Source organism: Engraulis encrasicolus, chromosome 15, assembly GCF_034702125.1.
Source record: "Engraulis encrasicolus isolate BLACKSEA-1 chromosome 15, IST_EnEncr_1.0, whole genome shotgun sequence".
Taxonomy (NCBI): Eukaryota; Metazoa; Chordata; class Actinopteri; order Clupeiformes; family Engraulidae; genus Engraulis; species Engraulis encrasicolus.
This window is the reverse complement of record NC_085871.1, coordinates 37,508,028-37,523,442: the sequence shown is the minus strand read 5'-3', so window position 1 is coordinate 37,523,442 and position 15,415 is coordinate 37,508,028. Positions and strand designations below refer to the sequence as shown.

At 42.3% G+C, this 15,415-nt stretch overlaps 2 protein-coding genes across 3 annotated transcripts in view; one reads left to right on the top strand and one right to left on the bottom strand.

Annotated features, from left to right (window-relative positions):
• Positions 1-1,843, bottom strand: part of si:dkey-15h8.17 (uncharacterized protein LOC100034454 homolog) — a 32,206-nt gene extending 30,363 nt beyond the window's left edge. The window contains exons 1-3 of one of the 2 annotated variants that reach the window (XM_063217474.1): positions 1,708-1,843; positions 1,464-1,554; positions 1,286-1,378 (exon numbers count right to left, since the gene is read on the bottom strand). In XM_063217474.1, the coding sequence (XP_063073544.1) occupies positions 1,286-1,378; positions 1,464-1,475 (105 nt within the window). In that variant the 5' untranslated portion in view covers positions 1,476-1,554; positions 1,708-1,843. Of the gene's footprint in view, positions 1-1,285; positions 1,379-1,463 lie in introns of both variants that reach the window. The other variant, XM_063217476.1, reaches the window with a different exon arrangement.
• A 666-nt stretch (positions 1,844-2,509) lies between these two features.
• LOC134464040 (zinc finger protein 664-like) lies at positions 2,510-10,884 on the top strand. The gene is made up of 7 exons (XM_063217486.1): positions 2,510-2,535; positions 2,955-3,025; positions 6,618-6,672; positions 7,612-7,696; positions 7,935-7,996; positions 8,250-8,403; positions 9,434-10,884. Exons 4-7 carry the CDS (start codon positions 7,642-7,644, stop codon positions 10,465-10,467), a joined length of 1,305 nt encoding a protein of 434 aa, XP_063073556.1. The 5' UTR covers positions 2,510-2,535; positions 2,955-3,025; positions 6,618-6,672; positions 7,612-7,641; the 3' UTR covers positions 10,468-10,884.
• The last annotated feature ends 4,531 nt before the right edge of the window (positions 10,885-15,415 follow it).

Sequence of the window (15,415 nt, the reverse complement as noted above, 5' to 3'; positions counted from 1 at the left end):
AAAAATCCTGGTAGCTAGAGGGTTAATTGTTTAATGAAATTATTTTTTTTTTCCAACTTACTGCACCATTTGAATTGAAAAAGCTACAAAACTCCCCTCTAACTTCCTTAGATGGATGTCTATCAGAGGAAGCAGCTATTGGTAGCATACACTCAGGTTCCTCTCTCCAAGTGCCATGAATAATCTGGCCTACCTCTGTGTCCTCCTGGACGGGATGTGAAAAAGTCATGACTCATGAGCTTAAACTGTACGAAAGTAACTAAAATAATGCAAAAGTAATGTAATGCCATACTTTTTAAATATAATAATATTGTAATGTAAGGGATTATTTTGAAAAGACACATGTAATCAGTAATGTATTTGGCCTAGATAGTTTACAGAGTAACTTGCCTAACACTGAAGGACATATGCAGCCTTTGTTATTATGGTGCAGGAAGGTCACCAAACTATTCAAGGTGTCTGGATCCATTCGCAGGCAATTCCCTCAATAACCGGTTGTAGCATTCTTGTTCAATAGGGCCTACTCCTCCTGCCAACCCTTTTATTATATGGAATGATGAAGGTAGGCTACACTACGTGTATGTAGGGGCCTACAGTAGCCCAACTTACTTAGCACAGTAAGCAATCATACACTTTTTTTTGATATCATAGAGCTGATTTAATTGTTATTTGGAATTATAAAAACTAAACTTATTGACTTGACTAGGTTCTATTTAATTTTGCATTTTTGAGAAGTGAAAGGTCTACTTACTGAGGCCAGGACAACAGCAATAGCAGCAAATGTTGGCAATAGATATTCTATTTAATTAGCTGTTGCCCATTTTTGGTTGCCCTAAAAAGTTGCCCTGTGTCTCATCTGGTTGCCCGTTGCCGGCAACATTGCTTGGCAACATTGCCCAAAAAGTTGCCCTGTGTATCATGACCTTTAGAGTTTACTTCTAATCACCGTTGGTTTGGACATCTGGGTCACCGTCTGTTATGGATACCAGAGAATATGTCAAACCGGCTTGCTTCACCTGCCCCCTGTAAAAGTCAGTCACCTCATTGGCTAACAAACAGGCAAGAGGATGCAGTGATACCACATGCTGAATGTGATGCCTTGTACTATTCTAAACAACTGAACTGTGCTTTGATGGTTTTGTCGAGTGTACATATTAGAGTTCGTTAATGTTGTAGTTATGCAAGACACCAAGTGTTGTCTAGCCAGACCGTGCCCTTCTAGTGACGCAACACCTTTAGAGTTGCTTCTGAGATTTGAAACTGGTGATAATAAAGTGTTGCCTACCTGCAATGCTTCTGTGATGAATCGGCTGGCCTTTTCAAGGTCACTACAGGCTTGTTGGTGATTCGCATTGATATGTTGAGAAATCTCAATTATCTAAAAGCAAACAAATTTCAGTTAAAATGAAAATATTTATGTAAATTACAATCTGTTGAAAACGCTCATTCGCCTTCGAACTCACATCACAGGCCATTGTTGGTGCTCCGGTATGGGACTTCAAGTCAACGAATGATTTCTCTGTTCAACGGGGCCATATATTCACATGCCGATGCCTATTTGTTTGAAATGACAGATTTACGCAAACAACAACAGAAACCCAGTAGGATATACGACTATCGTTTTCCTTTTTGCGAACCAATTTTCACGCCTTCAATTCGACCTATGTTCTTCAGACGTACAGAAAAAGAATTATCACGCTCACTCACCAAGGTCTATGAACTGCACGTGTCACAGCTCCCCCAAACTTTTGCTGGGGTGTTTATTGTTGTTTTCTTTACTTAGCAGTATAATGTTAGATTTACAGAGCTTTCTCAAAACACGTCCATGTCTGTTTTCACTCACTCTTCGTCAAACCTTGACTTCCGTCGTGTTCAAGTTCGACAAACCTCTATCGCCCCCTGGCGTTACGGGGGAAACCTAGGACAGTGGTTCGCTTTTTCGCCTTTGATTGGAAAGAATGCATGGCTTTCATTTGACAGCAATGTCTGAAAACTTTTGAAGACGAGTTCGGTTTGGTTCACAGACCTACGTGGTTTGAAAGCAGACTTGTTGAAAGTGGGGAAAGCTGTCAGCACTGCATGAATACGTGTAGACTCCCCCCCCGTAGCGCCAGAGGGCGATACATAGATCCATGTTCTTTGGCAGAGTGAACGCAGACCAGCGAGGTAGAACATTGGGCACAGACAAAAACATTGTGAAGTCCACGAAAAGGACAACAGTAACAGTCGTAAATGCTGTAAATGCTGGGCTTCTATTGTTGTGTAAATCTGTCATCTCAAATGAATAGGCACTATAAGATATTTCTTGTGACCATTGAGTGGATTCATCATTCTTTGATTTGAATTGGAAGCCTGGAATTCCATACCAGAGCATCAATGGTGATGTAAGTTTGAAGGCAAACGAGCATTTTTCAGTAGATTTGCTATAATTTGTCTACATTTTTTCATTTGAACTTAAATGGTTGGATAGCAGGTGGTGTCAGGTGGTTGAACTACAGAAACAAGGATAACAGCTCACTAACGCAAGCAAGACAAGTGTGTGTTTGTCTCCTTCACACTTATAACAACATGTATTACAATGTATAATACATTTGTTCAGAATCTATGATATAGTGAAAATAAACACAAGTTTTACAGACCTACATCACATGCAGAAACCCACTAACAAAACGACCAACTGATGTGGTGTTGAGCAGAGTTACACACATGACTAAAAATGGCATGACACTTCTCTGTGACTCATGAATTTTACTTGCAGGTGCCCATTCTCTTAGTTCATTTTAGTAATGCTTTTAGTTCGAAGCATTGTTGGCTGTACCTTTGTGAAAACGGGCAGCCAAATCTATAGCTGATTATGGACAAGTAACAATGTCCACATTGAAAATGGGTCAGGGACAGTTTAGAGAGAGAGTGAGTGGATATGTTTGAATATGTGAATATTTATCTTTTCACAGAGTATTGCTGTCTTGAAGAATGAACTGGGGGACCTGAAAGAGCAGCTGCAGAGCCACCAGAGTAATCACAAGTACGTACACACACGTCTCCTATAATCTTTAATATCTACTGTGACTTTGATGATTTGCCTTATTGGCCTAAGCACTCGCAATAAATAAATAAGAGGACACCTCTTGGTAGGTATCCACCTTATTACCATACATGGGTTCGCCGTGTTTGTAAACACGATGTTGTGAGGAGGGGCAAGACACTGGCAGCTAACCACGTGAGCAATTTTTTTTTTAACCGACAGCGGTTTCCAACTAGCCTAGAAATCTAGACGCCCCTAGCGACCGCAAATTGAATTTGCTCCCGGGGGCAGTCTAGCGGACCCCGGTCGTTTTGCGAGGCTGAAAGTTATCCGATGACAGGGCCAATCAAATCGCGAGGGGGGCCGGGCTACCTAGTAAACAGGAAACTTTCTAAGAAGAAGCATGGTGTCCGTCCGTGCTACGTACAGCACGAAAGTGTTTACTTAATTTAAAAAGCCTGGATGATAATACATTTCGTGGCTGACATGGATTGATGTAATAATACACCATGAACTTATGGGGCACAAATAGATCTCAACACATTACCATTTGATCATTCGATGTTTTAAACTAGCTCGGTAAGCTAAGTTGAGCATTTTACAGAACCAGATAGTCACACGTTATTATCAGACCACTACTGTAGGTGTAGAATGAAATTGCTGCCCCAATTTCTAACAAGACACATGCCATTAAAAACGAGACATTTGGGAGCTTTGGAAGTCTTTGAGTAGCCTAGCTTACTAAATAGATGGGAATGACACCGAGTCTACCAAGCTAGTGGCTAGCTAACCTGTCGTCAACAACACAGACCTAGGTAGGTAACTATCCAGGTTAGGGTTAGGTTAGGGTTAGTCTTAGGAAAAAAAAAACTAGGGTTAGAAACAAAAAACTAACATCAAAAAGATAACTAGCTCCGTTATATGGCGGTGGGATCGATAGTCTGGCTAGTGGGAGCGAGCTGACCGGGGAGCGTCCTGCGTTGGGAGCGACAATCCGGGAAAGTTATGGGTAGCTGGCTAGCTAACGCCGAACATGCCATGTTGACAACAATCATAAATATAACCATTTAACAAGCCCCAAATTGCTCGACATTTTGCTGATTGATCAAGGAGGGTCATGTGGTTGAAAACGAGGCATTTTTGAACTGTATAAGTGAAAACACGATTTATTAGGAAACTTGTTTGTGGCTGTGGTCATCACACGAATTCACTGCTACGACGGCTGGAAGTTGCCGCTTCACCTACAAAGAGGCCCTCGCTAGTGGCTAGCTAACCTGTCGTCAATAGCAGAGCTAGGTATCCAGCCTTGTATTATATGCCTGCCCCAAATTCTAATAAGATCCATGTCATTAAAAACGAGACATTTGGGAGCTTTGAAAGTCTGTAAGTCGCTTACTAAATAGATGGGTATGACACCTGGTTTACCGACCTAGCGGCTAGCCATGTATTAGTTATGGGTATACAGCTAGCTAGCTAACACCGAACATGCCATGTTGACAACAATCATAAATATAACCATTTAACAAGCCCCAAATTGCTCGACATTTCGCCGATTGATCAAGGAGGGCCATGTGGTTGAAAACGATGCATTTTTGAACTGTATAAGTGAAAACACGATTTATTAGGAAACTTGTTTGTGGCTGTGGTCATCACACGAATTCACTGCTACGACGGCTCGAAATTGCCGCTTCAACTACAAAGGGGCGTGTCGCGTGTACGAGACAGCTGTGACGTTACACAGAAGTGTGTGGGGATTGGTTGTTTGCCATCCAATTGCGTGACGTTGAGTGCTGAAGCAACCGTTTATCCCGCCCACACTGCTGCCCAGCTCTCCTAGACCCTGGTACAGCTTTTTGCTGTACGGGTCTGGCTGCGCTAGGCTAGTTTCCAACAGTCAGAGGTTGAGTTGTGCGCAGCTAGTTTCGCGCAGTCAGGTTGTTATAGCAAAAATTTAGAACCTATGTATAGATCCAGACGGCATGTCTGGCACGCCCACCGGGCGGACCATTTGGAGGGGAAAACGGGCGGCTTCAAATGAATGGCACTGAATGACAGCTTCTATGCATATCAACACTCATTTACATCCTTACATTACATACAAGAATTACTCATAGGTCATATTTAGGGTTGCACGATGTATCGGGCAGATGTATCGGTATCGGCCGATATTTGACATTTCTCAACACATCGGACATCGGTCCGATGGGTAAAACTGGGCCGATGTTAACGCCAATGTTTTTTATATATATGTTACGGTTCTATATGATTGGACTTGACGGTGACTTAAATTGTTTGTCTCTATTTTTTATCTGATTTTATCAAAAAAGTGTTTTTGGAAATGAGGACATTAAAACACTCTGTTTGTTCGCATCATTGTCAGTCTGTATTAAATGTTATCTCTTTGGAAAAAGAAAAACATCGGTATCGGTTATCGGCCAAAACCATCAATATCAATATGGGAAATCGGTATCGGCCGAAATTTTTCACATTGTGCATCCCTAGTCATATTGTTTTCATTTTTATCAATAGAAAATGAAGGCGGAGGTTGTCATACATCAGCTGCGACCGTGTGTTTGAATTGATGGTGATTGATAATTGATATTTGTCCATAGTGATTCTAGTGACGTTGCGGAAGTGCCAGCTATGGTTCACATTTGAGATGTATCCCAAATGGTTAAACGCTATGGATAAATCACTATGGACAAACGTTAACCAAGGTACAGGGGCTTAACTTACTGTACCTCCGCATTTCTTTTTCATCAACAAAGCGAACACCTTATGACACGTTTGGACGAGCCATGTAGAAGTATTATAGCGATGGTAAATTAAGTTTGCTATCTCTCTGCTGACAGCTGTCATTCACTGCCATTCATTTGAAGCTGCCTCTTTTCCCCTCCGAATGCTCCGTCCGCTGGCCGGCGAGATGTGCCGACTGGATCTATACATGGGTTCTACATTTTAGTTTTTCCCGGACTGCGCAAAACTAGCTGCGCACAACTCAACCTCTGATTGTTGGAAACTGCTGTCGGTCAAAAAATTGTCAGTGTCGTGCCACTCCTCACAACATCGTGTTTACAAACACTGCGAACCCATGTATAGCTACATACAGTACAAGGGCGGTGTCATTACTTTTTTGCTAGTAGATGTAGCAGACTGCAAATCCTGTGAGAACACGTCAAAACATAGAAATGGGTTATTAGGCAAAATATTAAAATGGATAGATTTTTGTTTGTTGGTGACATTGGGTGTATTCCAGTATGCAGACTCCCGTCCTCCCTTGCTCACTTGCCTCCTCATGGCCTCATGACGACGTCACAGACAACAGAATTGTATTTCAATATTCTTGCAAAAGTGCAAGTCTAATGTCATTTTCTCATTTGCAATCGATATGGTGAATGAAGAATTGTCCCCCAAAAGTTGTTGTGGCTAGGCTGACAGCGGGGAAACTTTATTGTTTCCTTAATGGAGGCGGGGCGTCAGCGAAACGCGAGGCCTCAAGCACAGGTCGAGGATGGGAGTCCTCACATTGGAATCCACCCATTGTCATCAGTTGTCACTTTTGAACTTTGACCTGTTTTTGTGTTTGCTGCAGGACGATTCAGGAAAGGACTGAGTGGCAACATGATGAGAGCCCGACCAATATTGTGGTACGCAAACCTACACATACACATACACACACACACACACACACACACGCACGCACACACCAGACTGGCATCATGTAAAGGCATATGTAGCAAAGGAGAGTAGAGTTGCCCAGCTGGGACTCGAACCCAGACCTTCTGGGGTAGTAAACCGTGGCTCTGACCGCTACACCAAAGAACCAGGCTCGTTGGCATGTTACTCAGAACATGCCCACAACCCTAGTGATGGTCACTCCATCACAGCATATTTATTCCACGTTACTGCATTCCGCATTGAGGTGCAACGCCTTTGCAAGGAAGGTTGTGGTTCTCAACACTGCGGGAAAGCACTTTTGTCACATGAAAAGGTTCAAGCAGTTTTTCCTGCCTTGTTGGCAAATTTCTGTTTCTAAACGTGAAAATGCTCTGCCCTCTGCTCTGCCCTCACCAAAACCATGCCTAAGTTAACTCCTAACTTGTCTGTAAAGCAATGTCTCTGATGTTTTACTTTTGCCAAGAACAGCAAAACAAGCAAGGGAAATGACCAACTTGTTACGAAATTTTGCCCAGACCAAAACCATCCCTAAATCTAACCTGTCACAGGGCGTTGTGGAGCACGAGTCAACGAGTCAACAAAGACATAGTGCACAAACACGATAGGCTATTCAAATTGCTGTATTATCTTACTTAATGATGCCATGCTGTGCACACACACACACACACACACACACACACACACACACACACACACACACACACACACACACACACACACACACACACACATTCTGTCTCCTTTCCTCTCCCCATCCTTCTCCTTCTCTTGCTTGCTTTCTGTCTGTCTGTGTCTGACTTTTTTTGTGCATGCTCACTCTCACTCTTTCTCTCTCACTCACCCACTCACTCACTCACTCACTCACACACACACACACACACACTGAATATGTACTGTGTGTTTTGCAGAAAGAGGAGGATGGTGTCCAGCAGAATGTTATGGTTGCAGTTAAAGAGGAAGCTGCTTATGATGGATATCCATGTAGTCAGTCAGGTATGATGTATGTACACACACACACACACACACACACACACACACACACACACACACACACACACACACACACACACACACACACACACACACACACACTCAGGGTGCATCTACTATGACTGTGACATTGCATTGGACTAATGTCTACCCACCTACAATCAACAATTCTATTTTGCATTTCAGTTTGTTTTGTTTCTTTGTATTTGTATGTCACTTCTGTTCTTGTCTTGTTGTGTAGATGAGACTGACCTCCCCACAGAGCAGATCTCATCTGGAGACATTAAAGCTGAACTTGATCAGGTAGTCACCATTTGTTTTTCCAAGCAATGATCAGGAAAGTTTTTCGTAAACAGTTGAAATGTACATTTTGAAGCAATGGTTGATTTTTGTAGTGGTAGGAAGCCATACCGAAGGGTTGTTTGTTGTTTGTCAAAAAAGAACACAATATGCAGTCCAGTTTCCTCCATTTTACACCAGTGTCAAATAACAAGAATATTAAGCCATCTTTGTACAGAAAAAATACATTTACTTACATTTACTTTGATGATTTCAGGAGGAAGATGAAAAGTTAGACATGGCTCCACTCATCAGCTCTGATCCAGATTCAGATTTGAGATTACCAGTGCAATTGGTTGACTGTTGTGTAACACAAGGCCAGCAAAGAACAACCAGCAGGAACAATGAAGATGGAGAAAACCCCAATAATGGTAAGACTTTAACTGCTCATGCAATCACTAAATTAAGAGTATTTTTTTTTAACACATCAAATACCGGCAGTGTTTACAGTATTTCGAGGTAGAATAGCGCTTTTTTGTGGAGTCACAGCATATTACGTGATGGAGCCACTGAAACATGTCATGGCTTGTTTGAAAGGGGAGACTTTAACCTCCTAGTGTGTGAAAACCACGTCTCTCTAGGTCAGCGGTGGGGAACCTTTTTCATTCAAGGGGCCACTTCAAATTCCTCCGAGGGCCGTTTTATGAACACAAACCAGGATTTCCCGCTGCACTTTAGGCCTATATTGAAGGCAGCCACCTTCAAAACAGACCACAACTTCTCTAGGTCCCCTGAATATAACTTAGTATATAACTAAGTTTCCTTTACAAAATATTTCATATTTCATGTGAAGCTGCATGACATTAAAACTATATCGGGGGCCGAATAAAATGACCTCAAGGGCCGCAAACGGCCCTCGAGACATAGGTCCCCCACCCCTGCTCCAGGTGCCTCCATTGCTGACCTAGCCTAAGTTAAACCAAGGCAAGTATCCACCAAAATCAACAATCGCAGATATTGAGGCTTCTGTGAAACATGCGCTGTTTCATAATGTTGTGCTTATAAACGGAGACCAATATGAAATCTGTAGTATAGGCAATTGGCTCTCAGCTCTGTTGTGTGTTGTCCTGCTGCCCTGCCACTCCTGCTCTGTCCTGCTGTAGTAGCTAGAGTTTGTAGAGAAGCATCGAACGATCAAGAGCATGCATTCACTTCCAGAAGTTCAAAGCAGAGTTTCTTGTGCATGGTCTTTGTCCCTGCACAAGTTATTTCTTTGCAGACACGAAATCAGTCTTCAGCCACACGCAGAAGGCAAATTATATAACAAAAGGAGGCTTATAATCGAGGACGTGTGTGTGTGTGTGTGTGTGTGTGTGTGTGTGTGTGTGTGTGTGTGTGTGTGTGTGTGTGTGTGTGTGTGTGTGTGTGTGTGTGTGTGTGTGTGTGTGTGTGTGTTTTCAGTAGGTGTAGCAGGAAAGGGATTAGAAGGGCCATCGTCTGCCATCCCCAACTTCACAGCCGTCCCGGAGACAGAGGTAGATAATGGGAGGCCATATAAGTCTCCTGTCTTTGGAGAGGATTTCCCCAGCAAGTCAACAATGGAAAAGCACCAGCAGGCCATTCATACAGGAGAGACGCCTCATCTCGAACAAGACCAGCACACATGTGCAGGAAAAACGCCCCACCACCACCACGAACATCATGGCAAACGTGTTACGAGGGCCAATGCTCTCTCTGCACACAAGCGCACTGACACAGGGCAGAAGAGCCACCATTGTGAAGAATGTGGAAAGAGTTTCACGCAAGCAGGAAAACTCACGCGGCATCAGCTCATCCACACAGGAGAGAGACCGTTTCAGTGTGGACAGTGTGGGAAAAGTTTCGCACAGGCAGGAACCCTCAGGAATCACGAGCTCATCCACACAGGAGAGAAGCCGCACCAGTGTACAGAGTGCGGCCAGTTTTTTAGATATATTGGACATCTCAAAAGACACCAGCGCACTCACACAGGGGAGAAACGCCACCACTGTGGACAGTGCGGGAAGAGTTTCACGCAGGCGGGAAACCTCAAGATGCATCAGCTCATCCACACAGGAGAGAGGCCGTACCAATGTACAGACTGTGGCAGACATTTTACCCGGTTGGGACACCTCTTAAGGCACCAGCGCCTTCACACAGGAGACAAGCCATACTACTGTGAGCAATGCGGGAAGAGTTTCACGCAAGCGGGCTCCCTCACGCATCACATGTTCATCCACACAGGAAAGAGGCCACACCATTGCACTGTATGTGGCAAAGGCTTTACTCAGTTGAAGCGGCTGAGAACACACCTGCGCATTCACACAGAAGACAAGCCCAACCGCTGTAAGCGGTGTGGGAAACAGTGTCTAAATGCACGACATCTCGCTGTGCACATGCAAATTCACACATACACGTTAACACTTGGGAAGAACCCTTTGAGTTCCGAAAGCTTGGGAAAACATTTAGACGCTTAGGGATTGCCACATGGCACCGTCTGATGTTTGGTCAGAGATGGTGGGAAAAGGTAGAGACGAATAAAGCCCGAACTGTTCTGGAATCCATGTGACGTAAGGTGAACTCCCCTTTTGGAGAGCAAAATTGAAATTGGGAATAAATGGAGTCCCCTTAGCCTGTAGATGGTGATAGTGTCATCACCAGAGATGCCCCAGTTGGTGCCTGTTGTGATTATCTCACAAGGACCAGGACTAGACCAGCTCGCTTAGAAAAAAATGTTGGCCGCGCGGTCGGTTAGTCTAGTTCACCAGGCTAGTTCTGAAGGCAATGCACAAAATGACTTGTAAATCCTTGTGTAAAATTATTACATTGTACAGTAGTTTGTATAAATTTGTAAAAGCTTGTTGAACGATTTGTTGTACCCAAATCATACAGTCATTATATAGACATACAAATACATGGGGCAGTCGTGGCCTAATGGTTAGGGAGTTGTACTGTATATCACAGGGTTGCAGGATCAAATCCCACCGTTACCTCTCTCTACACCTCCATCCATGGCTGAAGTGCCCTTGAGCAAGGCACCTAACCCCACACTGTTCTGGGGACTGTAACCAATGCTCTGTAAATAACTGTAAGTCGCTTTGGATAAAAGCGTCATATAAGTGTAATGTAATACAGTTCTATTTCTGTTTCAAAATGTTAATGAAATGTATGTACACGATTGAAGGCACTAAAACACTTAAAGTGCATTTAAAAACATTATCTCAATTCTATCTGTTTGATTATTTTCCTAATTATTCTGGCTTTAGAAAGGATAGACTGAGAGGTTGATTAAATGCCAGTCAGAGAGAAAAAGCAAACAATTGTGTCTGTCTGTGCCCATTATCTAACCTGCCATCCTTGTCTTGTGCTTGTGGCCTTGTGATGTGAAGCAAGATGCCATTGCGAAAGCATGATTCAAGTCATTTTCACATTTGCTGAAGGGGATGTTGAACTTGAAATGGCATATGTCACCTAAAGGACCAGTTCCGTCAATTTCAACATGTAGTTGTAATGCTCACGCTACCCTGGACTTGTCAGTACCTGAGGGTTTTTTTTTCTTTCTTCTTCAGCCTTTTCCGAGATCTTGGTCATTGAAATGGGGGCAGCGCTTTGTTTACATTTCAAAAATATTTTTTTATTTATTCCCAAAAACATCCGAAAGGTTATACAACATCAGCAGACAACTAGCAAACAGCGGTACCTTTTGGGAAAATATTTGGAGAAGGCCTATGTTAAATGTAAACAAACGCTGCCCCCATTAGAATAGCTCATATCTTAGAAAGGGCTTAGCCGAAAAATGTGGCATCACCGGGTACTCAAAAGTCAAGGGTAGCGTGAGCAATACAACAGTATTGAAAATGACTGAACTGGTCCTTTAAAGCTATTGTGGCTATGCTGACAGAGGGGAAACTCCATTGTATTCTCCACAGAGGCAGGGCATCTGCAAAGCATGAGGCCACAAGTAAAAGGAGAAGACGGGGGGTTAAATATTGAAAGTGACCCTTGATGTGCTCGGGTGGTTGACGTGACGCCCTGTTTTTCACGTAACATTGGTTAAAAACCCACAAAATTGTTATATTTCCTCTTAAAAACAAATGTAAATGAAATAAGATGTGGTACATTATGTTTCATATTATTTTTAGATGAGAAGAAACATTTTTGTTCAGATTTATGTAAGGTTAATGTGTCAAATGTCCTGCGGTGTGACTTTAACATTGAATGTACACAGCTATTAAAGGGGTATGCCACTATTTTGGAGCTTAATACAGTTAAACTCGTTGGCTGGGGTTTGTAAAGGTGGTAAAGTGTCTTATTTTTCATGTTAAGCGTTGTCTTGCTTTTGTGGAGGAAATCTGGTATATAGAGTGACAGAGTAGTTAGTGCTTGCACCTAAAGGACAGTAAAAATCGAACCGTATATTATACTAATTGCATTATAATTATATTACTTTTATTTCTATTATATTTGCATGTTTCATTTCTTACTTTTAATACTTTAATTCTTATATGTTGAACAGAGACACAGAAACCGGAGTGTGTGTGTGTGAGTGTTAGTGAGGGCAGCTGCGCCTGACAGAAGAACAAAGTCTGGGCAGTCTGCCAAGTGCCAAGGCCTGGTCTTGAACCACTTTGACCAGAGGAGGAAAGGAAGAATCTGTGTGTGTTAGTAGCGGCACCTGACAGAGGCCAAGTCTGGGCAGTCTGCCAAATGGTATACATCACTGTCTTGACAGGGAGACGTGTGTGTGTGTGTGTGTGTGTGTGTGTGTGTGTGTGTGTGTGTGTGTGTGTGTGTGTGTGTGTGTGTGTGTGTGTGTGTGTGTGTGTGTGTGTGTGTGCCTTAAATTACATGCCTATGCCTATGTATTCAATAAAGAGAAGAAAAACATATTAATAATTAGTACATTAGGTTGACATTAAATTGGTTTTTATGTAAAAAGATAAAGGTGGTTATCCCTAGATATGACCATATACTAATAGAGAGTCCCTCTCCACCAGCGGTGTAGTCTACTTTTTTGAAGTGGGTATACTGTATATTTGAGCATTTTTTGAAGTGGGTATACTGTATATATTTGTGCTATTCAAAACAATGGAGCAATCAATTTTAAGTGGGTATACTGAAATCCCTGAAATTTAGAAGTGGGTATACTCCGTATACTCGCGTTCTACGTAGACCACTGCTCTCCACAATGTGACTGACTGAAAATCCAAGTGATGCCAGACTGTCGGGAAGTTCCTAACATGTAGAGCATTCTGAGGTCAAGTACAATATGATGCAAAAAGGTGTGGTGAGAATGAGTAATGTCAGTATTACCACTATAAATCTTGAAGAATCTTGAAGGTCCTGTGGCATATAGGTCATATAGGTAAGGGTGGCAAAGACCTACGGTTCATGTTGTCCATGAGCTGTCCGTTTGGAAGTAGCAATTGATACTCAATGATCACTGAGGTAACGGTAATACAACACAAGTAGGCTACTAGGTGAGGACTTGTTTGCAAATTCTGACAAAAGAAATCCATTTACCTCTGTTTACTTACTGAACACCTACTTAGAAATAATTTTCAACTGAAAATATACATTGAGTAATTTATAATGCCATTCTTAAAAATGACTGAAATGCACTCACTATATGCGCAACACTACCTGTGAAGATGTAGAATTTGGTGATGTTATGGGTTATTCACACACATGGAGAGGTCTTGTCCCTTACTCTATCTCGTGCAAATAAAAATATCTATGTTATGGAAATTAGAAGATGGAGAAGCTGCTACCTTGGACACCTTGTTGCACTGACACCTCCCCATTCAGTATGCTGCTGAGTGAGCATTCGCAGCAGTCTATTCTCACCTAGTTTCAGGGTGGGAAATACTAATTTTAATAAGTATGTACAAAGTATGAAGTATGAATCTTCTCAAATTGTTCACAATGTTACATTTGCTGTCAAGCATGTAAGCACAGACTCACTCATATGACATGTTAGAAAGTTTTTTTCAGCGGGCTCCTAGGCTAGAATTACTACACATACCCTAAAGAAACACCATGCAAAGTCTGGTGCTTTTCACACTTCCGTAAAGGTAAAACCCTTAACAGACTCCACGATAATCTATCCATGTCAAAACATCTTCTTGACCAGGCTCCTCAGAGGGTTTTCACCAATTCAACCCTGAAATATACACATTTTACCCACAGAAAAATAATTTTGAGTCTGGTTTTACCATGCAAAGCTGATTTCGTGTGTATGCAATTTAGTGCATAATTAATGATGCACGCCCTCATTTGCATATATAAACATCAAAATACAAAAAGTTTCAAGGTGATATCTACGATTTAATTTTTCAAGCCTATTCACCAGTAGTAGTCCTTACCTTAACAATATATTTATGCTAATTATGCAAATTGCCCAAAGTGCAACTTTGGGCAACCAAGCTAAATCCCCTTCAATTGACCTATAGATTACATTTCTGCAAGAAAACTTTAGGGTACTCAACATTTCTGGGTTCATGAAATCATGACTAGACTAATAAGCCTCCCGACACCCCCTTGATCTCATATAAGCCTACCAACGCCCCCCTTGGGATTGAAAAATGAAATGGACTAATCCCCACCAATGAGAGCTAAGTCCCGCCCCTGCTCAGCTGGATCCTTCTCAATGCCCCCATAGGGCTCCCCAATGCCCCCTGGGGGGCTGTACCGCCCCCGTTGAGAAACACTAGTCTACCCTGAGTTGCCCAAACCAGAGTATCTGCACGTTCTCCTAGCAGGGCAACCCTGACCAATCAGAGAGCGGTTGTGATCAATTATTTCTGCAGCGCATTAAACTGGAATGCTGAGAAATGAAAAGAGACGGTAGTGCGTAATGATAACTAGGCCAATTGTTTAAATTTCACGTGGGCGATAATGCGCAGCTGTCATCACAACAGTTTAGTAGCCCTTCTTAACTTGTTTTATTACTTGTGTAAAATGACAACCAAGATTGTTTTAGATACTGCAATAATGTGCAGCCACTTCTTCACGTCTCTTACTTAAAGGGACACTGTGTGAGATTTTTAGTTGTTTATTTCCAGAGTTCATGCTGCCCATTCACTAATGTTACCTTTTTCATGAATACTGACCACCACCATCAAATTCAAAGTATTCATTATGACTGGAAAAATTGCACTTTTCATACATGAAAAGGGGGATCTTCTCCATGGTCCGCCATTTTGAATTTCCAGAAATAGCCATTTTTAGCTGCATAAATGACTGTACTTGGACCATAGTAGAACATATTTGTTTATTACTTAGTAAACTTTCATGTTAAGATCAAATTTGGCAATAGGCAGCCCAGTTTCAATGAGCAGCATAGTTGCAGTACCCTTTTTGACCATTTCCTGCACAGTGTACCTTTTAACTCTATCCAGACTGGGCTATTTTGGCATTCCTGAG

Excerpts from the sequence above, each read along its gene's own strand:
- LOC134464040 (XM_063217486.1), top strand. The coding sequence starts at position 7,642 with ATGGTTGCAGTTAAAGAGGAAGCTGCTTATGATGGATATCCATGTAGT. Across the intron at positions 7,697-7,934 it reads ATATCCATGTAGTCAGTCAG|ATGAGACTGACCTCCCCACA; the intron begins GTATGATGTATG and ends CTTGTTGTGTAG. Across the intron at positions 8,404-9,433 it reads TGGAGAAAACCCCAATAATG|TAGGTGTAGCAGGAAAGGGA; the intron begins GTAAGACTTTAA and ends GTGTGTTTTCAG.